Source organism: Schistocerca gregaria, chromosome 6 (genome assembly GCF_023897955.1).
Source record: "Schistocerca gregaria isolate iqSchGreg1 chromosome 6, iqSchGreg1.2, whole genome shotgun sequence".
In the NCBI taxonomy this organism is placed as follows: domain Eukaryota; kingdom Metazoa; phylum Arthropoda; class Insecta; order Orthoptera; family Acrididae; genus Schistocerca; species Schistocerca gregaria.
Window position 1 is genome coordinate 308,886,849 of NC_064925.1, and position 25,395 is coordinate 308,912,243.

At 39.6% G+C, this 25,395-nt stretch overlaps 1 protein-coding gene across 4 annotated transcripts in view; it reads left to right on the forward strand.

The window, feature by feature from the left end:
* The window catches only part of LOC126277934 (YLP motif-containing protein 1), a 665,061-nt gene that overhangs the window by 543,134 nt on the left and 96,532 nt on the right, over positions 1 to 25,395 (forward strand). For 2 of the 4 annotated variants that reach the window (XR_007550623.1, XM_049977516.1), the window contains exons 6-7: positions 11,472 to 11,654; positions 14,759 to 14,852. Coding sequence is in view for 2 of the 4 variants with exons in the window: in XM_049977516.1 (XP_049833473.1) it covers positions 11,472 to 11,654; positions 14,759 to 14,852 (277 nt within the window). In the remaining 2 variants the exon portion in view is untranslated. The remainder of the gene's footprint in view (positions 1 to 11,471; positions 11,655 to 14,758; positions 14,853 to 25,395) is intronic. The other 2 variants (XR_007550624.1, XM_049977517.1) reach the window with 1 other exon arrangement.

The window sequence follows — 25,395 nt, forward strand, 5'->3', positions numbered from 1 at the left end:
ATGATGAAGTGGTGGTGACTAGTCTGTCCATTACCACCAGCCATGATGAACTTATACATGGAATACTTTCAAGCAAAGGCACTAGTGATTTTATTCATGTGTGGACAACACATTTGTGGTGTGGCTATATGGAACAAAAAAACTTAAATAGCTCATGGAAAATTGATAGTTCATTCATCATAACATAAAATGCACAGTGGAACTTGAAAGGCCAGCAACTACCTTTCATCAGCTTGTTAGTTATGAGAAGGCAAGACAGATCTCTGGTCACTGTGTACATAGGAAACACACGAACACTTACCTGTATCTCCACACCTCAACCCATCACCATCCTTCACAAAGAAATTCAGTGGCGAGAACTGTGACCCATAGACTTCAAACACTTTCAGAGAAGGATAACCTCACTGAAGGATTACAACACATACAAACAATTTTCGAAAGGAGTACTTACTCAGATTGTAAAACTGAGCACAAGTTTCAATCAAATTCAAGAATGTCTGAGAAAAGATTGAAAATACACACAGAAAGAAAACTTAGAATCATGTAATTACCTCATGCTGATCCAATATCTGGAAAGATTGGTAGACTCCTTTAGCAACATGTTACCCATTGTGAATCAGTCAGGTAGTACTGAGTGGTTGTGACAGGCTGTTGGACCCAGGGCAAACACTGTTAACAAGTACAAAGAGCTTCTATTGATTTTGATACATGATGTAGTGTGCCATGCTTGCCTCTACACATTGACCCTGGTGGAGCTGGTGAATAAGTTGCAGCTTCTGCCTGGTGCTGCTGAGACGGCATCTTGTACTGCTGAGGTCAGCAGCCTCTGTAGGCCATGGACATAGACGTCAGCTGTGTTTCGTGTTCTGCTGTGATGGCATTCCACTCAGGAGATGGCCCCTCAGCTTTGCACACAGCTGCAGTGGTGGCATGTGGAGTCTGATGTGTGCAAGGTACAACTCACTGCCCTTGGTCTGGACAGGAGTCAGGTGGCAGCTGGTGTTGCATCACCATGTCTGACTAGGAACTCAGTGTCAGTAGCAGCAGGGCAGATGGCAGGCAGACTGGGCAATGACATCAAGTCTGTAAAGGACTTGGTGCAGACAGCTGTTGCAGCCTGGTCCTGAATTCATGGCTTCATATGGTGGAGCCCAGTCATCCCACTGTTGCTCTGGCATTGAGGTGGTACTGCTGACTTCTGGCAATGATAAGTGATCCCTGCCTTCCTGCCTTAATATCCAGACTTCTTCATATGCCTCCAGGGCACATTCATTTCACTAAAACCTGGTGCCACAGCAAGAGACTTGCCCTGGTGGGGTGACACTTCCCTATTTGGTACAAGGTTACTGCTGTGAGATGTGTTTACCACTGAACTTGGCTATCCTTGCTGTGCAATCTGCTGCTGTGTCTTTTATTGTGACCAACATCTCACCATATTGGTGACTATAGACCTGCAGCTGTTAATGCAACATTCTATAGCACTTCCATGCAACTTCTTCTTACTTTTGTTAAAGACCAATAATTTTTTGTCTAAAGACTGGATGGAGACACTACACTGCCCTTCTGTATAGAAAATACATGGTCCCTCAGGTCTTACCTGAGCCCCTTAATCTATTGCAGTTACTTCTACCCTTAATCTGTAAAACAAGTGTCCAATACTAAATTGGCTATTCTTAACTAGCAGGCAAATAACTGTATTAATCCCTGACTCCATTAAGGGGGTAGGATGTCAAACATGCCGACTTGGAGCAGGAGAAGCACCACAGGACATTTTATTTTCTACTGTCTATATGTTTACAAATAAATTCATAGAACTTTGTCAGCATGACCAGGAAGGATTCAGGATTTATGAATTTAGTTGTAAAAGTATTGACAGCGGAAATTAAAATGTTCTGTGGTGCCTCTCCTGCTCCAAGTCGGCCCGTTTGACGTCCTACCTCCCTTAATCTGTATTTCATCTCTCACTCAGGGGAACCAGTCCACAGGTACTTAGGTTAGATCTGGGTCTGCCTTCCACACAGTTCATTGTTTCAAATATCTACATCTACATCTACATGACTACTCTGCAATTTACATTTAAGTGCTTGGCAGAGGGTTCATCGAACCACAATCATACTATCTCTATACTATTCCACTCCCAAACAGCGAGTGGGAAAAATGAACACCTAAACCTTTCTGTTCGAGCTCTGATTTCTCTTATTTTATTTTGATGATCATTCCTACCTATGTAGTTTGGGCTCAACAAAATATTTTCGCATTCGGAAGAGGAAGTTGGTGACTGAAATTTCGTAAAAAGGTCTCGCCGCGACGAAAAACGTGTATGCTGTAATGACTTCCATCCCAACTCGTGTATCATATCTGCCACACTCTCTCCCCTATAACGTGATAATACAAAACGAGCTGCCCTTTTTTGCACCCTTTCGATGTCCTTCGTCAATCCCACCTGGTAAGGATCCCACACCGCGCAGCAATATTCTAACAGAGGACGAACGAGTGTAGTGTAAGCTGTCTCTTTATTGGACTTGTTGCATTTTCTAAGTGTCCTGCCAATGAAACGCAACCTTCGGCTCGCCTTCCTGACAATATTATCTATGTGGTCCTTCCAACTGAAGTTGTTCGTAATTTTAACACCCAGGTACTTAGTTGAATTGACAGCCTTGAGAATTGTACTATTTATCGAGTAATCGAATTCCAACGGATTTCTTTTGGAACTCATGTGGATCATCTCACACTTTTCGTTATTTAGCGTCAACTGCCACCTGACACACCATACAGCAATCTTTTCTAAATCGCTTTGCAGTTGATACTGGTCTTCGGATGACCTTACTAGACGGTAAATTACAGCATCATCTGTGAACAATCTAAGAGAACTGCTCAGATTGTCACCCAGGTCATTTATATAGATCAGGAACAGCAGAGGTCCCAGGACGCTTCCCTGGGGAACACCTGATATCACTTCAGTTTTACTCGATGATTTGCCGTCTATTACTATGAATTGCGACCTTCCTGACAGGAAATCACGAATCCGGTCGCACAACTGAGACGATACCCCAAAGCTCCGCAGCTTGATTAGAAGTCACTTGTGAGGAACGCTGTCAAAAGCTTTCCTGAAATCTAGAAATACGGAATCAACTTGAGATCCCCTGTCGATAGCGGCCATTACTTCATGCGATAAAGAGCTAGCTGCGTTGTACAAGAGCGATGTTTTCTGAAGCCATGCTGATTACGTGTCAGTAGGTCGTTCCCTTCGAGGTGATTCATAATGTTTGAATACAGTATATGCTCCAAAACCCTACTGCAAACCGACGTCAATGATATAGGTCTGTAGTTAAATGGATTACTCCTACTACCCTTCTTGAACACTGGTGCGACCTGTGCAATTTTCCAATCTGTAGGTACAGATCTATCGGTGAGCGAGCGGTTGTATATGAGTGCTAAGTAGGGAACTATAGTATCAGCGTAATCTGAAAGGAACCTAATTGGTATACAATCTGGACCTGAAGACTTGCCCGTATCAAGCGATTTGAGTTGCTTCGCAACCCCTAAGGTATCTACTTCTAAGAAACTCATGCTAGCAGATGTTCGTGTTTCAAATTCTGGAATATTCCATTTGTCTTCCCTGGTGAAGGAATTTCGGAAAACTGCGTTCAATAACTCCGCTTTAGCAGCACAGTCGTCGATAACAGTACCATCGGCACTGCGCAGCGAAGGTATTGACTGCGTCTTGCCGCTTGTGTACTTTACATACGACCAGAATTTCTTCGGATTTTCTACCAAATTTCGAGACAATGTTTCGTTGTGGAACCTATTAAAGTCATCTCACATCGAAGTACGTGCCAAATTTCGCGCGTCTGTAAATTTTAGCCCATCTTCGGGATTTCGTGTTCTTCTGAACTTCGCATGCTTTTTCTGTTGCCTCTGCAACAGCATTCGGACCTTTTTTGTGTACCACGGGGGATCCGTTCCATCTCTTACCAATTTATGAGGTATGAATATCTCAATTGCTCTTGCTACTATGTCTTTGAATTTGAGCCACATCTCTTCTACATTCGCATAGTCAGTTCGGAAGGAATGGAAATTGTCTTTTAGGAAGGCTTCTAGTGACACTTTATCCGCTTTTTTAAATAAAATTTTTTTGCGTTTGTTTCTGATGGATTTGTAAGATATGGTTTTGAGCCTAGCTACAACGACCTTGTGATCACTAATCCCTGTATCAGTCATGATGCTCTCTATCAGCTCTGGATTGTTTGTGTCTAAGAGGTCAAGTGTGTTTTCGCAACCATTTACAATTCGCGTGGGTTCGTGGACTAACTGCTCGAAATAATTTTCGGAGAAAGCATTTAGGACAATCTCAGAAGACGTTTTCTGCCTACCACCGGTTTTGAACAAGTATTTTTGCCAACATACCGAGGGTAGGTTGAAGTCCCCACCAACTATAACTGTATGAGTGAGGTATTTATTTGTTACGAGACTCTAACTTTCTCTGAACTGTTCCACAACTGTATCATCGGAGTCTGGGGGTCGGTAGAAGGAGCCAATTATTAACTTAATTCGGCTGTTAAGTATAACCTCCACCCATACCAATTCGCACGGAGTATCTACTTCGACTTCACTACAAGATAAACCACTACTGACAGACACAAACACTCCACCACCAATTCTACCTAATCTATCTTTCCTGAACACCATCTGAGACTTTGTAAAAATTTCTGCAGAACTTATTTCAGGCTTTAGCCAGCTTTCTGTACCTATAACGATATCAGCTTCTGTGCTTTCTATTAGCGCTTGAAGCTCAGGGACTTTTCCAGCGCAACTACAACAATTTACAACTATAATTCCGACTGTTCCTTTATCCAAGCATGTCCTGCAATTTCCAAGCACCCTTTGACATTGCAGCCCATCCCGCACTTTCCCGAGGCCTTCTAACCTAAAAAACCGCCCAGTCCAATACATAAGAGTTAGACAGAGAAACATAAAAAAAAAGGTCTGGCTTCATTAAATTCTTACACTTCGCATACCATCTGTCAGTTCTGTGGTTTCTTAACTCTTTGTTTTGTAACAATTTTTGGAACCTTGTCCCCATGTCAACAGTTCTCCTTATGCTTCCCAAAACATACTCCCAAAACTATCATTATAAGAAAACCACATAAAGTTGTACTATTCACAAGACTTCAGCAGGTAGTCCCACTTATTTCTCCTACTGTAGCACTCAATAAAAGCTGAATTCTCCTCCAAATCGGAGATTTGCCGGTACTCCTGCTCACCCATAACAACTTTCTGGTACCTGGTCACACTGTATCATGTTAACTACTCCTTAATGCATTTGTGCACAGTTTAATTGGTTTGGATGCAGCCCATGATGGCTCTACAATGGAAACAGCTGTCTGTCACTGATGGTAAACTTTGGCAGGATTTTCAGTCAGAATGTTTACTTTCAGGCTTGCTTTACACTTTTCACCCGCTTTATACTTTTGTGTGTATCAGACAATGGCTGTGTGGTAAACAACTTGCTGCACACGTCAGCTGCTTGCCCTGCAAGGCTGTGACTGAGTATTAGTGCTTGCACAATATTCACTGGTGTCCACTATTCAACAGATTCAGCCTTGTCTACTTGATCACACATTTTACAAAGTTGTCTCCTCTCCCTTTTCCTTTGTCATCCTGCTTCTGATGAACTATGTGTGCCTGTACTGTTCCAGCCACAACATCTGCCACACAAGTATCAATAATGTCCTGTGAGGATTCTCTGTAGTGTCTAAAGAAACAAAATCATCTGCAGTTCACCTCTCTGCATAAACATGTACATGCACACTTCGCTGTGCATCCATCCCAGGCTCTCTGGTCTCAACACAAGACCCATTAACACCCAGTGGGCCAGGTACTACTGCATACTGCACTTAAATCACCCATGTTGCTATCCTCACACTCAGTTACTTTAGTACAGCCCACACTCATTCTGTCTGACACTACAGCTACCCCTGACTAACTAATTTCACTGGATATCAGAACCGCTACTTCTACATTACTATCCTTAACTTCAAAAACATAATTATTATGTGCCTTGCTTAAATTCCTGGAAAGTCATATTTTGACACCATTTACAACTTTCCACAGCTCCCCATGCATTCACACTAGTGGTGTGTGAATCTTCTGTATGCAAGTTACAACCTGCTGAACTTGGACAATTATTGGCTAGTGGCTGGTGCTGTGGCACTGTGAGCCTCTAGGAACTCAGCATCAGCATCAGTATCACTGGCAGCAGGCATAGGCTGCAGAGTAGCAACATTAAGTCCCATGAAGTACTTACTGCAGATGGCAGGCACAGCCTGGTCTCAAACCTGTGGCTGTAGCTGGCAGAGCCCAGTTGTCTCACCGTCCGGCATCACCTTGACATTGTCATGGTACTGCTGGCTTCTGGCCATGACAAGTGACCACTGCCTTAAAATCCAAACTTATTTATATGCCTCCAGTGCCAATCACTAAAACCCAGCACCTAGTCCATTTACTGCTGAGTTCAGCTATCCTTGCTGCGCAATCCACATGCATGTCTGTTATTGTGACACACATCACTACACTGGCAAATACTGACCCATGGCTGTTACTATAAATTTCTATGGTACTACTTCTTCCTTTTTCTAAAGACATCACACATGTTATGATGCTGACGGAATTAGATTAGGAAATGAGTCACTTAAAGTAGTAGAGTAGTTTCGCTATTTGCGGAGCAAAATAACTGATGATGGTCGAAGTAGAGAGGATATAAAATGTAGACTGGCAATGGCATGGATAGCATTTCTGAAGGAGAGAAATTTGTTAACATCGAGTATTGATTTAAGTGTCAGGAAGTCCTTTCTGAAAGTATTTGTATGAAGTGTAGGTATGTATGGAAGTGAAACATGGATTACAAATAGGTTAGACAAGAAGAGAATAGAAGCTTTCGAAATGTGGTGCTACAGAAGAATGCTGAAGATTAGATGAGTAGATCACATAACTAATGAGGAGGTATTGAATAGAATTGGGGAGAAGAGGAGCTTGTGGCACAACTTGACTAGAAGACGGGATCGGTTGGTAGGACATGTTCTGAGACATCAAGGGATCACCAATTTAGTACTGGTGGGCAGCGTGGAGGGTAAAAATCGTAGAGGGAGAGCAAGAGATGAATACACTAAGCAGATTCAGAAGGATGTAGGCTGCAGTAGGTACTGGGAGATGAAGAGGCTTTCACAGGATAGAGTAGCATGGAAAGCTGCAGCAAACCAGTCTCAGGACTGAAGACCACAACAAAAACAACAAAACAACACACATGGCAGGGGTAGCACAACAAATCAGCTGTAGCAGAACACCACCAGAAATGTGGCCATCCTATCCATTTTTGAAAACCTATCTTGTATGGTTGCTCAGCAGCCCTGAATGCTGCAAAGAAAATAAGGAAGTCTACTGAAATAATTATATGCCCTAACAACATGAACATGGATGAGATAGTTACAAGTTGCCTATGACCTTGCTGCCAGTGATTCCAGCCCATTGTTCACTAGCTAGCAGCACCATTTGACCAGGGTTTAACACTATAGTGCAAGAGAACTATTATGCAGTTTTAATGCCTTGCTGCAGGGAAACACCACCCCCTAGATACAAGCTCAAGCTGCTGATCTGCCATTGCTTTCCAATAACTAACAAGAGTTTCCCTACCAATCACTTGGCACAGGCAACAGACAGCCAATATGCAACCACCTACCGTACCCTACTAAAGCTGCCTTCCAAACAGCCACCAGAATAGCACAAGAAATAGCATATCGTACAGCCACCTCTCCATAACAGCCTCTTAAAACTGTCCAGTGACATCTCAGATATTTGACATTGGTATCCAAGATATTCAAACAACCATCTAGTATAAAACAAGAAATTTGGAATCTCTTCAAGTTCAGATTAGCCCCTGTTTCTGCAATTATCTGAATATATAGATTCAGAGATTGAAAAGTTTTGTTAGCTACATGGCAAGTAGCAGTGTTTGTTACACGGTCCTGTCACATTACTGTGACCACTGCCTATGTTTGATGTCAATGTGCAAAACCACTCACAAATGACAGGTGGCAGCAATAGCAGTGCAAGGTATATAAAGCATGTGAGTCAAAAACTTATTGAGCAAAAGTGTGCAGAAAAAATAAACTTGACAACTGAAGAACTTGGTGAAGCTTCATCAGCAACTATCTGACTCTTACACTCGTGTGACACTACACTTACTACCTAATGGTATTTGTGGTTAATAAAAATAAGAATGAAATACACCAGGAAGGAAGTTGGAAACCTCCCAACTGCTCAGAACAAAAAGTAAAAGATACCTTACTAGCCACTCTTCCTATAATTTAACAGAGTATTTTGGCTCTGAGGTGAAAATTTTAGTAACACTAATGTTCATATTAAACAGATGTTAACACTACCAGTGTACAGGCAGATGATGGTGTTCTGTGTAAAATGATATAAATGCTTAATATTAGGTAAAAGTAACACTTAAGTTATGTAATAAGGAGAGCAAAAACTTTTTTCAAAGTCACTGTTTTTATGCTAACATGCAGGGTGGTTACAGTTAACATTCTGGTACTTGAGCCATTGTATATGGAAAACTATTTATCTAATGGATACCCAACATTCTAAGAATGATGTTCAGAATGTGGACTGCAGGATTTGCCTTGTTAGTAGTATTAGTGTCATGACCTGCTGTTAGGTGCTGCCACTTTTGTGGTGATATAGAGCTAAAAGCATCAGTGTGCATTACAGTTGCATGCAATCGATATTGGTCTGAACAAGGTGAGCAGGGATTTGCTCATGAAGCTGTTTTATAAAAACAACAGCGATAGTGATGCTGCCCTTTGCAGTTATTTACACATTAAAGGAATACAGAGAGGTCCTCTTTCCACATGAGTTGAAGAACATGAGTTGGAAGTTTGAATTAATTACGATTTGGGAATTGCTTCTGGGATTGGCCAACAGCCAACTGCACCAAAAATTGTTGAAGAAGTTACTTTTACTGTGGCTGAGAATACAGGACACAGTGTGGAAGTTGAAGATGACCATAACAAGGTAGATAGTGAACATCCCTCCTGAGATGCTTCATGCAGGAGTAGAGTGGTTGTCATGGATGCAGGAGTAGAGTGGTTGTCATGGATGCAGACAGTCATTACACTGAGCAATGTATGTAACCTGGAACATAAATGTGGTATGGAATTAAGAAATGTTATCCTCACCTGTGGAAATTAAAACACATTTCTTTGAATTGTTTGTTCATTATTTCTCTTCCGCATATCCTTACAGATGTTTCCACAAAGCTTCCTACAATCACTAACTTTTAAGTGGGCCCTGTGAGTAGAGAAAGGTTAATTATAACCATGATGTATGTACAGGGTGTTTCAAAAATGACCGGTATATTTGAAACGGCAATACAAACTAAACGAGCAGCGATAGAAATACACCGTTTGTTGCAATATGCTTGGGACAACAGTACATTTTCAGGCAGACAAACTTTCAAAATTAAAGTAGTTACAATTGTCAACAACAGATGGCGCTGCGGTCTGGGAAACTCTATAGTGTGATATTTTCCACATATCCACCATGCGTAGCAATAATATGGTGTAGTCTCTGAATGAAATTACCCGAAACCTTTGACAACGTGTCTGGCGGAATGGCTTCACATGCAGATGAGATGTACTGCTTCAGCTGTTCAATTGTTTCTGGATTCTGGCGGTACACCTGGTCTTTCAAGTGTACCACCAGAAAGAAGTCACAGGGGTTCATGTCTGGCGAATAGGGAGGCCAATCCACACCGCCTCCTGTATGTTTCGGATAGCCCAAAGCAATCACATGATCATCAAAATATTCATTCAGGAAATTAAAGACGTCGGCCGTGCGATGTGGCCGGGCACCATCTTGCATAAACCATGAGGTGTTCGCAGTGTCGTCTAAGGCAGTTTGTACCGCCACAAATTCACGAAGAATGTCCAGATAGCGTGATGCAGTAATCGTTTCGGATCTGAAAAATAGGCCAATGATTCATTTGGAAGAAATGGCGGCCCAGACCAGTACTTTTTGAGGATGCAGGGATGATGGGACTGCAACATGGGGCTTTTCAGTTCCCCATATGCGCCAATTCTGTTTATTGACGAAGCCGTCCAGGTAAAAATAAGCTTCGTCAGTAAACCAAATGCTGCCCACATGCATATCGCCGTCATCAATCCTGTGCACTATATCGTTAGCGAATGTCTCTCGTGCAGCAATGGTAGTGGCGCTGAGGGGTTGCCGCGTTTGAATTTTGTATGGATAGAGGTGTAAACCCTGGCGCATGAGACAATACGTGGACGTTGGCGTCATTTGGACCGCAGCTGCAACACGGCGAATGGAAACCCGAGGCCGCTGTTGGATCACCTGCTGCACTAGCTGCGCCTTGCCCTCTGTGGTTGCCGTACGCGGTCGCCCTACCTTTCCAGCACGTTCATCCATCACGTTCCCAGTCCATTGAAATTTTTCAAACAGATCCTTTATTGTATTGCTTTTCGGTCCTTTGGTTACATTAAACCTCCGTTGAAAACTTCGTCTTGTTGCAACAACACTCTGTTCTAAGGAATAAACCATGTTGTCCACAGCACACTTGCACGTTGTGAACAGCACACGCTTACAGCAGAAAGACGACGTACAGAATGGCGCACCCACAGACTGCGTTGTCTTCTATATCTTTCATATCACTTGCAGCGCCATCTGTTGTTGAAAATTGTAACTACTGTAATTTTGAAAGTTTGTCCACCTGAAAATGTACTGTTGTCCCAAGCATATTGCAACAAACGGTGTATTTCTATCGCTGCTCGTTTAGTTTTTATTGCCGTTTCAAATATACCGGTCATTTTTGAAACACCCTGTAGTTGTTAAGCAATTTAGAAGCAATTCTCACACTTAGCACTGTGAGCAGATTTGCTCTAGTTGTAATTTGTTGTTCTCTACTTCATAAAAGTTATCTGCAGTGGCTGCTTCTACCAGTTAATGTATAATTTGACTTGTCCACAGCCATGTAGGTTGTTTCATGATGAGATTTATGGACCATAATGTGTGAGTGAGTGCAGCTTAACAATTAATAATAGAATTTTTTGTTGGCCAGATGTTTCAACTCCATTGAAAAATATTGTCAGGATAGTTCATGAAAGTCTTGTGATAGGTTATATGAGTATATTAGTACTGTAATATTACAATATTTCTAAAATTCAAGTTATTCTTTTGCACTGCACTTAAAAGAAATGTAAGTCTGACTTTTTTCACACCCCAGGAATTTTTCTGCATGAAACCCATGGAAGAAAATTAATTGATGTAAATAGTTTCTTATTCCTCCAGGTATGAGAATAACATTGTTATTTATGAGTTATCTTATTATCACAAGCAATAAACATGAAATATTGAAGGACTTGTACATAAGAGATGTGTACTTGTTGCAGCTGAGAATGAACCTCTACCTTCACAGCAGCAACAGCAACACCAGCAACAATTTAAACAACCACCTCATCAGCAAAAGTATGTGGAAAATGGCATGTTACTACATGTCCCAGTGCAGCAGGCTCAACGAGGATTCTATAATCAAGATTCCTGGCAAAGTCAGCATCAGTACCAACAGTATGATGGTATGTACATGAGTATGCTGTAAATTAACTTTAATTTAAGTGAATTTAGCTGATTCTATTAAAACATAATTGATTAAATAACTGTATTATATGGAATACAATGGTCAGAGATTGTACACTGCAAGGAAAAAGTGACATCTCCATAATATGTCCGTTATTGTTTTCATACATTTTTGCAATTTGTTTTATGACAATTTTAATCAAATCACCCATTTTAATGCAATCTGCCATGTGCATTTTACCTTTTTGCTATTCTATGAAACTGATTTCACATGCATATTTTTCTGTGCAGAGAATCTTCATAATACTTCCATTATTTATTTAGTTTATGGGTCAGAGTATTTGGTGCATCAAACACTTTTAAAAGGAACCAGACCAAGACAGTTACAACATCTGTGTTCTCTCTGCATTTACCATTTTACCTGATATCACAGCTTAATTGCAATGAATATAAAATAAATTCACAAAAAAATACATCACTGATGTAGTATAAATTGTTCTGAGAATAAGTCCATAAAGTGTCCAGTGCTATTGTGCCTAAGGAAACCATTTGTTACACTGTCCCACTTTGTAATTATGAGGACATGCTGAAATGTAATGCCTCTGAATTTTTCATGTGAAAACTCTTACATCTGTATAAACAGAACAAAAGCTACTAACATTTTATGTCTTTATTCTTCCTGTCTACATATTTACAACTCTCTGCTAACAGAAGGCTCAGAATTGTAATGTGTAGCATGGCAGTGTGTAATGTAACTATGTCAGTGTCTGAGAAATGTATTCACTGCCAGGGTGACTATCTTAAGAAATAAATATGCAGAATGTTAATAACACATATTTTATTCAAAACACCTTGAGAGTTTTCAGACAAAAAATTGGAAAGCGTTACTTCCCAGCATGCCCTCATTGAAGCTGTTCTAGTATCGAACAGAAGAGAGAGCTCTCTTCCTATTCCAATCAGACCAAACCAGTAGGTGACAGTGTGTGTGTAAATAAACACAGATCTGATGCTTTAAAAGTCTCTTCTGCATTATTTTAGTGAGAGATACATACAATGCTAGGAAAAAACGCAACAACCTCAAGGACAAAGTCATTTTATTGACAGTTGTTCATTACTGTTGTATCAGATGATGAATTCAGACCACATGAAACTCACATATCACAGTAAAGGATGCCTAAACAGTCACATCAGCACATGGTAGCAATGTAGGTATGTGTTCTTGCAAGCATGGAGGTACCAAATGGCATCCTGTGGTGATTGTTCCAAGCACCTTTCGATTGGCAAGAGATCTGGTGATCCTGCTGGCCAGGACAGTTGAGGTACACAGTAAAGAGCATGTTGTGTCACAGCAGCTGTATGTGGACATGCGGTGTCCTCCTGAAAAAGTACATCACTTTCCTGTCAAAGAGATGCATATAGCACAGGGATAACAACCTATTCAATGTAATGGGCATTGATTACTTTATCCTGCAGAAATTTCAGATGAGACAATTAGTTGTATCTGGTGGCACTCCGCACCATGTAGCATGTGGTGGAGCCTCCGTGTCATGTGCAAATGCACTCTGGAATAGGCCATTCACCAGGTCTATGACGTATACATGTATGCCCATCACTCACACAAAGAAGCAACCTACTCTCATCACTGATGACAACTGAGTGCCATTTCACTGTCCAGTTGACTCCTTAATCACACCAGAGTAGCCATGCTTGGCAGTGTTGTGGTGTAGGTCATACCTGGCCAAAGGAACATGTGATCTTAGTCCTGCTGTATGCAGACAGTTCCCAATGGTCCTTGATGACACAGCAATCATTGACCAGATTTCTTCCTTAGATCGTGTTCAGTCATCCACTGCTGCTCACATGATGCATCAATCTTGAGGTGTGGCTGTTCTATGCAGAGTCCAGAATCTGGTCTACAGGTGTATGAATGTTTCAAATTTCTGCTGAAAGCAGTGGCATACCACCTATACATTGAGCTCAATATATGCAGCAATCCATTGATTCATCCATTCAGCCTCCTGCAGGCCACAGTGTGATCCTGTTAAAGTGGCTGAAGTTATTCAACAGTAGTACATACTAATTGGCTAAGCATTGTTGTACCCTAGAACAGATGTTACAAACAGTGTGCACCACTAAACTCATCACAGTTACTGGCTCCAGGATAAAACGGAGGACTCACAGAAAGGCCTCTTGAGCACCATTTGATTGCTGATGGCTGCGATAGATGAATCACTTACACTACAACCCTCAGTATCCACATACTATACCCAGATGCCACTTCAGTGGAGTGATATGCTACAAAATGTTAATAGTACTGATGAATGATGATTGCCAGACATACAGTTAATTTTTATTAGTAGGTTTAGGGAATTTGGATGCACATATTATGTAGAGAAGTGGTGTTGTATGTGGATGTTAATGAGCATTTTAGATGCGGCATTTCTGCAAGAAGCAGTGGCACTTTTGTGTCAAATGCTGGTTTGTTGATTACTTCATACAGCTGCATCCCTGCCTTGGAAACAAACTGCACTCCATGTAATAGTACACAGCATAACAATGGCCTACATCATGCGAGAGAAGATAGTCAGTCTTCTCTGAAGTATGATAGAATGTCGAATGTTGACTCAGTTCGTAATACTTGATGGAACTGACAATTGAAAACTGCATATAGCCTCTGTTATTTGATAACTTGTTGGGCATAGATAAGAATGATTTCAATCCCCAACACAGGCTAAACTGCACAGGAGATGATGTCCACAAAAGAAAGAAGGCACCGAGAGAGACAATATACTCCAGATAAGCAAGTCAGTAAGCTATGATTCTTACATATCAGTATCAGAACTATTACAGTAAGTCCCTCTCTGAACATTTGTCAAATGCAGCAAGTAACATCCCAAGTCCTTGAGGATATTGCATAATTTTTTTATTTATATATAGACCAGCAGTTACATCTGTTTGATGATATACACACACTCCAATCAGATATAAACCTGTATTTCAGTTTAATGACTGTATTTATGTATATAAACTATCTTTACTATTGACTACTTACAGGACAGTTTTGTAGCTATTAATTAATTTTTTTCTTTTCTTTATATTTCAGATCAGAACAGTCACATATTTAACCACAAAGGGAGTGGATTAGTCACAGATACAGACAGGTACAAACATACAGGGAAACACCCAGCTAGGTACAAGTATGTATCCATGTGACAGGTACAGTGCAGGCAGACATTTCACTTGCTTCTGCTATGGCCTCACTGCACTTGTACACCTGTGTAGAACATGCATAGTTGTGGTGTGTGTACATATATAAAGTGAGATTTACTCCCAGAGGGGAATTCAGAAGGGCAGTTATGCTTCAACATCTCATATACTATATCAGTAGAGGGATACATTCATACAACTTAATGGAAACTCTCATTCTAAATTGGTAATATGCAGGTAGATGCTGATGCCACATACATATCATAAAAGCCATCAAACTAAGTTAATAGATCATCAGTCGTTTGATACCATTGCTGAAAGGTGTAGAGATGCAATGGTAATATTAGCTGACCAAGGACTATTGCTAAGTTCAATAATGCCTTCAGTTAGCTGTTGCTCTCTAAATTCATCTACTGGTGCTTGTAGCTATGAGGGTGAGTCAAATGAAAACCTTAAATTTGTAATAACAAATTGAAATTGCGTGCTGTGATCCTGTAAGTTGGTAAGCATGCTGCAAACAGCATGCAGAATGGCCTGTAGGTGGCAGCATAGTGCAGATGCACACATACCATCGCAGTATCAGTATAGAGATGGCTGACCCACTTGCGACTTGCACAAGGGAAGAGCAGCATTCTGTCATTCGGTTTTTGCGTAGTGAAGGTGTGAAACCTGTTAAAAGTTCATCAACGAATGAAGGTTCAGTATGATGAAGCATGTTTGTCACAGCAGCAAGTCTACGAATGGAGTAGGAAGTTCACAAATGGTGTGACTTCAATGGAAGATGCTCCTCATACAGGTCAGGCAAAACAAGTTGTGACTCCACAGAACACTGCAGCAGTTGAAGCTATAGTGAAGGAAAACTGCCGAATGACACTGAATGATGCAATGGGAGGAAAGAAGTTCCATTCTGATGAAGAGGTACTCCACATGGTGCATGGGTGGTTGTGTGAACTACCAAAAGAATCTTTTTGTAAAGGAATTTAAGCACTTTGTAAGTACTGGAGGACTTGCATTGTATGTGTGTATGTGGGGGGGGGGGGGGGGATTATGTTGAAAAGTGATACAGTTTTGTACCACTTCTGCACAATAAATAATATTTCAAAGAATATTTAAGTTTTCATTTTACTTACCCTCATACTTTGCTGTTCAACATGGTTTTTTGGTTATACTGGTGTATTATCAGCTACTGGCATACAATGTTGTGTTAAGAGTGTTGCTGACAACTGCATCTTACTTAAACAAGTCTGAGTAGTTCAACAACAATGTTTCCATGGCTCCCTATTCACTGTCTTTCAAGCAGTGAATCTTGAAATGTAGTACAATGCATTGATGGTTTGCTTGAGTCTCTGATCATCTGTTGATCTATACTGATATGTCAATACACACAATTGCCCAAATCAACTTCCCTCTATCAGCAGGTACTTTGTCATCCAAAGCTACTTTTAATGCACATGTACACAGTTCAGTTAGTGTCTCTTTGAGAGTCTGTGTACCTTGCAATATAGAAATATTTGCAGCTGTTGCATCCATTGGAAATGAATTTCCACTAAGTTCAACAGTATGCTGTCAAAGATAAGTTTTAACACAATGCCTATCCAGAAAGTCAAGTCCAAGAGTTACAGAATATTCCTGTATCATATTTTGCAACACTCCCATCTGCTTTCTAAGCCCTTTAGTTCCTAACTTGAAGCTGACCTGTGTTGTCCTCAATGACTTCCTGTCATTATTTTCTACTCCATGTAATCTGCACCTTGTAGTGTTTAGCCCCCTCTTGTCCATGAGATCCAAACTAATGACAGACAATTGTTCATCAGTGCCTACCTGTACCAAGCCCATCAAGCAGCAATAATTTTGTCTGTATGGGTATGCAGTACTATGGTCTACTGGGAATGTTTTCCAATGGAAGAAACATTACTTTCTGCATTTAATGCCTACTATTGTTTGTTTTGTTTAACGTCCTTCTTGTTTCCACATTTGTTTGCCTTGTGGCCAAAATGTTCACTGTAGCTGATGACATTGTTCCTTCAGTTGGCTCTTCTTCCCACAGTGATATCATTCTGCTAATTGTTTGGATGTGCTGGCTTTACTAAGCATCTCATGATAATCACATAAGCTTTAGCCTCACCTGTTAGACATAGATTGGCCATCTATAGAGTCATTTCAACTGACCAGTTAATCAATTCGGCTGTGGCTTAAACAAAATGTATGAATACTGTCACATTCTCTTTTGCTTTACTGAAAAAGGGCATTATTAGATTTACTACTGAAGAATCTACAGAGAAGGATGGTGGGTGCACTCAGTAGTGCACTAACCTTATCTGAACCAAATTATATCTGTTGCTATTCTAGTTACTTAGTTAACTCTTCATTATACAATTTCTGCTGAGTATTATCCTCTAACAATTTTTATACCTGCTCCATCAGAATGGCTGCAGCATCATTAATATGTTTTTGGCATATTTGTACAATTTATTACTATGCTTATACTTACAAGACTTACATGAACAAGACACTTCCTCTTTCAAAAGCAATGTCAAAACCCGACGATATAATCACATCCAAAACTTATTCATGTAATCTTAGATAATTTTTATGTCTGATCATTGGACAGTGTATACTGCATGCCTACAAGTGCTGAAAGTCACCAATATCATCCTTCTATAAGGTACACTATGTCCAGTTAAATTACAGCTCTTAAACCTCACAGGTATGAAGTAAGTTTCCTTACAATCCCTCTAAATTGTGACAGATCTGCAGGCTCCTCAGGTTTTACAAAGGTCACTTACATGGTGAATACTAATTTCTATGTCCAACTCCAGCTATAATATTCTTTTGGACTTCCTGTGTTGTGGTCAAAACTGAGGTGTGTGGACATTGTGTTTGAGATGTCTCGTGGCTGTTACTGATACTGCAGTGTCCTCTCCTTGTTTACCAGTCTCTCCTGGACATCAGTGTTATATTGATGTCACTGATGAGTCACTTGTGATGGTAAATTACAGGGGTTCTAAGCAGAGACACTGCTACAATGAGGTACTGGCAGAATTAAAGCTGCGAGGACGGGGTGTGAGTTGTGCTTGGGTAGTTCAGTTGGTAGAGCACTTGGCCGTGAAAGGCAAAGGTCCCGAGTCCGAGTCTCGGTCTGGCACACAGTTTTAACCTGCCAGGAAGTTTCATAAGAGACACTGCTACATCGTCAAGATGATTTTGTGCAACATTTAGAGCATCTTTTGGAGCTAATAAAATGTGATTAACATTTAAGATTTACAGTTCTGTGCCTCCTCATCAGCCTCAGCTGACACTTTGTGCTAGAGGTGACACAGAGGAATTCTGTTGACTCCTGTTCTTGAATTGATGCTTCTGATCAGCAATGTCACTATCTAGCATTTTAGCCAAATTCAGGTGGACCGACATCGGGCAGACGAAGTCGTGGTGTTAGAGTATGGCCTCACACTGGGTTAGAGCATCCTTGATCCCAATCCAGAAGATGACTATGACCAGAAGTGTTCCATCTGGATGTATCATGCTAATGGAAATCATGGAGTCATATGATCCTGGCCCCACTGCGCAAGTAGGCCCTTGGTACCCAGTAGCGCCTCAGCATCAAGGAAGAATGAAGGTACTGGCTGCCCCTCTGACCTAGCAGTGATGATGATGTTAGTGAAACAAGAACCACAAGGTATACTGGTGACAGAAGGTCCTTAGTCTCCCTGTCACTAATGTGGCAGGGGGCTGTTCTGGAAATCTCACAAGAGGCAAGTTGTGGTTACTTGGATGCTGACATCTCAAGAACAGCAAACAGCATCTTTATGAGAAGTGCTGGAACATCTAATACATGGATATCGCTACAACATAAATTAGCATTGAATCAAGTGCTTTGATATGAATGCTATTGATCCGAATGAACAACTGATGTCAGAGCTGGAGAAGTGGGGTAGTCATGGGGATTGGCAGGAGGCTAAGACTTGAGGCTCTGTCTGTTATGAATGAATATGGCCTGATTCTTTACTTGTTGTCAGCAGTTCTCATTCTGGTGTCTTTGCTTAACAATTTGTTACAGGCTCTTATCTGCTCTGTTAAGTTGCTAGTAGGTGGTGTTGTGTCCTACGTATTGCTTGTTGCTTCAGGGGGGATGTAATGGAAAATGTAAACATTTATTTAAAAAAATAATTACAACCGTATTTATTAATATACAAATCTAAAATATTGCATGTGTAAAGCACAAGGACTGCATTTTAACAGAAAAGTATAATAAAATATGCAGGATTAATATTTTCCAGAAATTTGAATTTTTAATTTTTTTTATTGTCTTTTCTTATAAAATGCGATAACTCAAATTCTAATCATGCAATTAATCTGAAAATTTTATTGTAGTGTCCTGAGAAAGTCTGAACTACAGATATTAATTTATAGTACAAATTGTGTCATTAACAGAGTTTTTAATTTTGCACATCCCAAATTAACTTTTTTTCTACATACAGTCATTTAAAAATCAGGATGTAATTGCAAGATCTTGTATTTGTTAGTTCCAGGGAGACAGCAACATGTTGTGAACAGTTCCTGAAAATTTCATAGCATTAGCGCATATACTTTTTGAGAAAAGACTTCTAATAATGTAAGAAGTGTTAAACAGAGACAATGACTTCTAAAGATTTTCTTCTCATACTTTTACATGTAATAAGCTTACCTCAATTTTAAAATCCTCCATACTGATACTCCTCATCCCCCAGGTTTCTTTGCTTTTCTCTTTCAATATTCCTGGCCTGTTTTTGCAGGTAAGACACTGATCTGTTAGCTTTCTTGACCCTGTTCTTGTCAATGGTCTAAAATGCTTTTGTTGTAAACACACTATAATCTATACCAACTCTCTTCAGCACTTCAATTCTGCCATTATTTCCGTTATTGTAAAATAAAACTTCATCATAGACACCTGTTTTGAGTACTTCAAGTCCACAGAATGTCCTTCTTGAGCAGCTAATTCAAATTAAATTATTGAGGCTTTCATTTGCATTTTGTGTCTTTCTGTGAAGACAGTTCCTCAGTAAATCAGGGTTTGCAAGAAACCTGAACGTGTGCTTAATTGCTTTCATGACAGGTTCTGGTAATGAGTGTTTATGTGATATGTCTCATTTATGTTGTTGAACTTACATTAATCGCCTTTTGGACACATTTTGCGCATTGGTGTTTGGTCAGTGGATAGTTTGTGGAAAAAAATTGCCCACACAGCATGCCTCATTGCCTCTAAATTGTGTGTGTTTTTCCTGACAGCTCTCCCATAAATGGAAGGGAATGATTTCCTTTCAGAGTAAGTCTACCTTTTCCTCCTAGTGGTTTTCCCTCCTCATGTGCTTCACCTTTCTTCTCTTTCAGCAAACGACTAAGCCTGCCACCTGCCTCTTTTGGATATGACCAACACATTCCAACTTTTCTATTGTTGTATTGTAAGGATTTTTATCTGTTACAGCTTTGAACAAAGAGGAGTCCCCATCTCAAAGTATTTAGTATATCTAACATCATACTGGTCCTCAGATCTGGAGAACATCCTCACAACTGCAGCAGCCTTCATGCCCCCAGTTGAGCCTAATTCTTAGAGCACTTGACTGCATCCTTTTCTTGACGCAGTTTCTCACTGTCTTCATTGTTGGACATTTCCCTTGCTGCACACTGGTGGCAGTACTTAGACATAATTTCTACATCTAAAACTTTACCTGAGTCAATACCAGTAACAGATGCTACTCCATACAGATATGTGTGACACTTTTTCATCCAAGTCCCATCTACAGACACACACTGGTTAGTAACATTTGTAGCAGATTCACTGTCATTAATATCTACCTCAGGATCTATTTCTTTTTATTTTTTTCCACCAATTCCTCCACTGCTTTCTTCGTAGAAACTGTGGCAATATTGCATACATCAGCAGACATTTGTTGATTTATTTTTTCAAGCCTTGCACAAGGTGGAGGCATGTTCAGAAAACCACACAATAAATTACTTCCTTCCCTGCCCTGTCCAAAGCATCTCAGAGCATATGCTAACCTAAAATTACTTTCATAGGTATCAGTGTCACTTTTTTTGGAGGAGGAAAATGAAAATTCATAGCCACACAAATTACAAATCATTTTGAAATCACAAGCTATTCCCACTCTTCTTTCTTCAACAACAATAATGTATTCTGTATTCTTACAGCTAACATGTGATCATAAAAACCTTATAGTCTGTCAGAGAAGCTTTAAATCAATAAGTCTAAACCCAGTGGAATCCATATCAACACCCTTCACATACATGTACAATTCTCCTGTACCAAGTTTCAATGCTGAAGCTGAGAGCTTATGTTCTTCATTTTGAGTTGCTTCCTCTTCTTTGTTGGTAAACCAATTTCCATGAAGCCTCTGTTTCCTAAACACAGTTTTTCCACCATCCATTATGCATAGATCTGGACTTCCACATAAAGGTTTGCAGATTCAACCTTCCACTACAAATATGTGTCAGTATTGTCAAAACATAAATAAACCAGATGCAAGAAAGTTTTCAGGCAAAGGTATAGATGTCAGCCAGAGATATGGGTGTCAGCCAAAGGTATCAAAAGAAAATAACCTTCACACTGACAAAAATTCTGCTGAAGCAAGCAGTTTCCCTAAATGCAGGAAATGGTGGGAGTGGCTGCCAGTGCAGAGTTAATCAGTTTAACAATTTAAAGGCATTTATAAAGCTTCTATCACAATAAAATCCACACACAAAACAGGTTAAACTGTGTAGATCAAAAGAATAATATTTTTGAAAAATGAATTTTTTGGACCAAAATCCATTACATCCCCCCTAATGAATATATCTTTTGTCTCACTCTCACAGTGTCTCACAGTGGACGTTTCACTGAATGTGCAACTTGTGTTCGATGGTTGGTGCTGATGTAACAACACTGAGTGAGGTGGTGCAGTAGTTTCCTTCCCCATCCTTCTCTATTCTAAGCTTGTGCTCTGTCTCTAACGACCTCACTGTCAATGGGACGTTAAACACTGATCACCACCACCACCACCACCACCACCACCACCACCTCCTCCTCCTCCTCCTCCTCCTCATCCAATGTAGCAACCCATGCCTGTTTATGCTACTGACTTACAGAGCTGATTGTTTCTTTCTGAGGCATAGCTGTATTGTCACCTCTGTCTGGTGTTGCTTGTGGGTGTGCTAGCATGAACATAAGAAAAATTTTAATTTCTTCTCCTTTTCTATTCTGTGGCATAATAATGGGTTTTTCTTTCTTTTAATTGTCCCCATTTGCTGTTGTATGTGCACAAATTCTCATGTAATACAACAGTGTACATACACTTGGCTTGCAGCTGAGTGAAACTGGCTGCTTATTCATCATTCATGTTTTTGTCAGATTTAAAATAAAAATTTAATATGAAGCTGGTAATATTTAATAATTTGCATACCAGTTTCTTTGAAATGATTCTGAGTTGAAACTTTCATATGGGATCAGCCTATGTTACTCTCTTAATGACGTTACATCCTGAAACAGATTTTTTACACTTTCAGTGATGACATGTATTTGTAGCATCCAGTCCAGTATGGTTACATGTCTTACTATAAGAGACTACTAAAAGGAAGAAAAGGGTTTCTGTTGTCATAATCTGTACTGCATCAGTATTCATTCACTATTTACTGCAGAGTTTATTCAAGTACTTCCATGAGGTAGTTTTTATCATTTCAAAATCAATGTTACTAAGTTGATGTTTTGAGACACTTCTCCTTATGTAGCATTTCCTTTTGTTATTTTAATAAATTCATACAGGAATTTTATTATATTATTGAAGTAATTTTGGTTGTCTCAAAACAACTAGGAGAGAAAATTGTTTTTGGTTCTGAGACTGAGCAAAACAGAAGCACACCTACAAACATGCTGGATTTCCTTTTTGAATTTTGTCACCAGGTCTTTGATGATATTAATTCCAGCTGCAAAATATGACTGAATCAATCTGATACAAACAGAAATGGCATTAATGCTTCTGGCTCTCTTTTAATGATGGTTGCTTTCATTTTTTTTAAAAACTAGGGATGTAAATGTTACTTTGGATCTCATGAAAATGAATACATTGCCACAGTCACACATAACAAATGTAAATAATAATCACAAATTTTTGTGTGGCATTGAGTCTTTCTAAGCTTCTCTGAAGAATCCAGGAGATGTGACCCAATTGTGGACTGATTTTGATTTTATTTTACTAAGATAGTGTCCTCACTCAAAGCACAATAAAAATTTTTTGTGAAGAGTCTCAAATTCTGATTCATTCATACCCGTTTACAGCCCAGTATAATTCTTTCTCATATGAGAGATGAAGAGAACCATTTAAACACTTTCTTTTGAGTCATCAAAAACATATATGTCTAGTAACCAAAAAAAGCCATGAGCATTGTTCTCTTGAACTGTTTACTTAGGTGTTTGAGACAGTGCAGTGCATATAAACTGAAGAAGTGTTAAAATCAAAGCCTGTCTTGAGAGTAGTAGGTTAAACTCTTTCGATAGCAAGTGCAATGAAGATAATTTGTTGAAAAAAGTAGGCAGCTACATTAGTTGCCTTATTTTATTTAAGCAGTCATACTGATGCTGCTACCTAATTAGCATAAGAAATTAAAGTGGGTTAGTTTTGAGAGATATAATCTGATAGGGGTTCTGGAGAAATGAGATATATTTTCAAGAAATGATATTGACAAAAATTTCTGGACATAGTCTTCAGTGTCACTTTCAGAAAAATTTATTCCCAACTAAAAAGCATCCTTCTGAATGTATATGTACATAACATACAGAGTGTATCTGCACACTTTTGCACTTCATCTATGCTCTACCACAACTATGAACATGATTACTTCTAAATAGATCTTGACTGCTATACACACAATATAACTTGGCTATTAGGGAGGGAGGGATATTGCAAACATAAGCATATGATGGGGGGGGGGGGGGGGGGGGGTTGGAGAGATGTAAGACAAACAAGCCTCACCTCCTTATCACAAGACAGACAGCACACTTGAATAGACACTGGACTCTGAGTGCCTGCTACAATGCTGTAGCATGTTATATTGCTTAGCAGCTAACATTGGGAACGAGGCTCTGATGTAACCTAACTTCCATCAGTTCCTTTGCTCCCAGAAAAGGGCCAATTTATATTGTGCATATAGTACACAGTTAAAAAGCCTAGCTTGGGAATGATCTATTTTACTTTCTAGCATTTAAAATTACTTTGGCACTTTCTGATAGTTTTAAACTCTATTAATAGCAAATACTAGTAGAACTGTATCTTTCAACTTTCCGTCAGTTTCATTTCCCTTAATAGTTTTGCAATATCTGATGATATGATAGAGTGTATTTGCACTGTAGCTATAGTTACAGTACTAGTTTAGTTTTAAGCCAGTATTTTGTTTCATGACATTAATTTAACATTAAGAGACTAGAAAATTATCAAAGTGTTTTCTAAGAGTAACTAAAAAGAAAAATTTTATTATATAAATAATTGTAACTCTGATTTTTCTGCTGGAGGAAAATATTGCAACAATTCAGCATTAGGGGTGATAAATGGCTTTTAAAAAGTTGTTTATGGAGGTATATACAATGTCGCAGTCCCATGTTTTTATTCATTTTTTCCAGTTTACAAAACATTATTTTATTGTAAAGTTTTATTTATAGTAAGTAAGTACCTGTTCTTCAGCTTTTGAAAGTTAGAAGACAATAGTTGTATGATAGTTAATGCCTATTTACATTTCTAAGCTTTGGTTTGGAGATGGTGGCAGGGACAGAATGGGAAGTAAAGCTAGGTTACAAGAGGAAAAGATGATGAATAATCATAAACAGTTATAACAGACACCATGTTGGAAAAAGATGTTCAGCACTGAGGGATGCTGTAATCCTCATCAGATAGTATACCGAAACTCACGTCTGTAAGTTAATGGATGATTCAGATCGATGAAAAAGCAGTACATCATGTCAAGAATATGCAAATTATACTCTGATGGGACAAATTGGAAAGAGTTCACATGCATGGCACACCAATATTAAAACTACTATGTGCCTGAGATAGTTTGTGTAGACAGAGCTCTCGGGCATAAGGTTCACAGTAGGATTTGTGCACATTGATCTGTGTGCACTGATCTGTGTGCACTGATCTGTGTGCATTGATCTGTGTGCATTATGAATGTCATATGTGAGTTGCACAAAATCAGCAAATCACTAAACATTGCAAGATCTGAGGCTGGCTACAGCCAGTAAAAGATGATCAGGGAGCTGAACGTTGACCAAAGTATTATTTCACAACAGTTCAGAAGGTTCCAGGAGCACAGAAATGATCAACATCAGTACAATGTAGGATATGAAATGGTACAATCAACTGCCAGGATTTGTATCTTGTCTTAAGAGCCTGAAGATACTTAAGAAGCAGAGAACCTATTCTGGACAGTTACTGACAGCATCTTGTAGGTCACACATCTCCCATCGGACTGTGTAATGTCAGTGTTGAAAGACTGCTCTATGTATTTCATGAT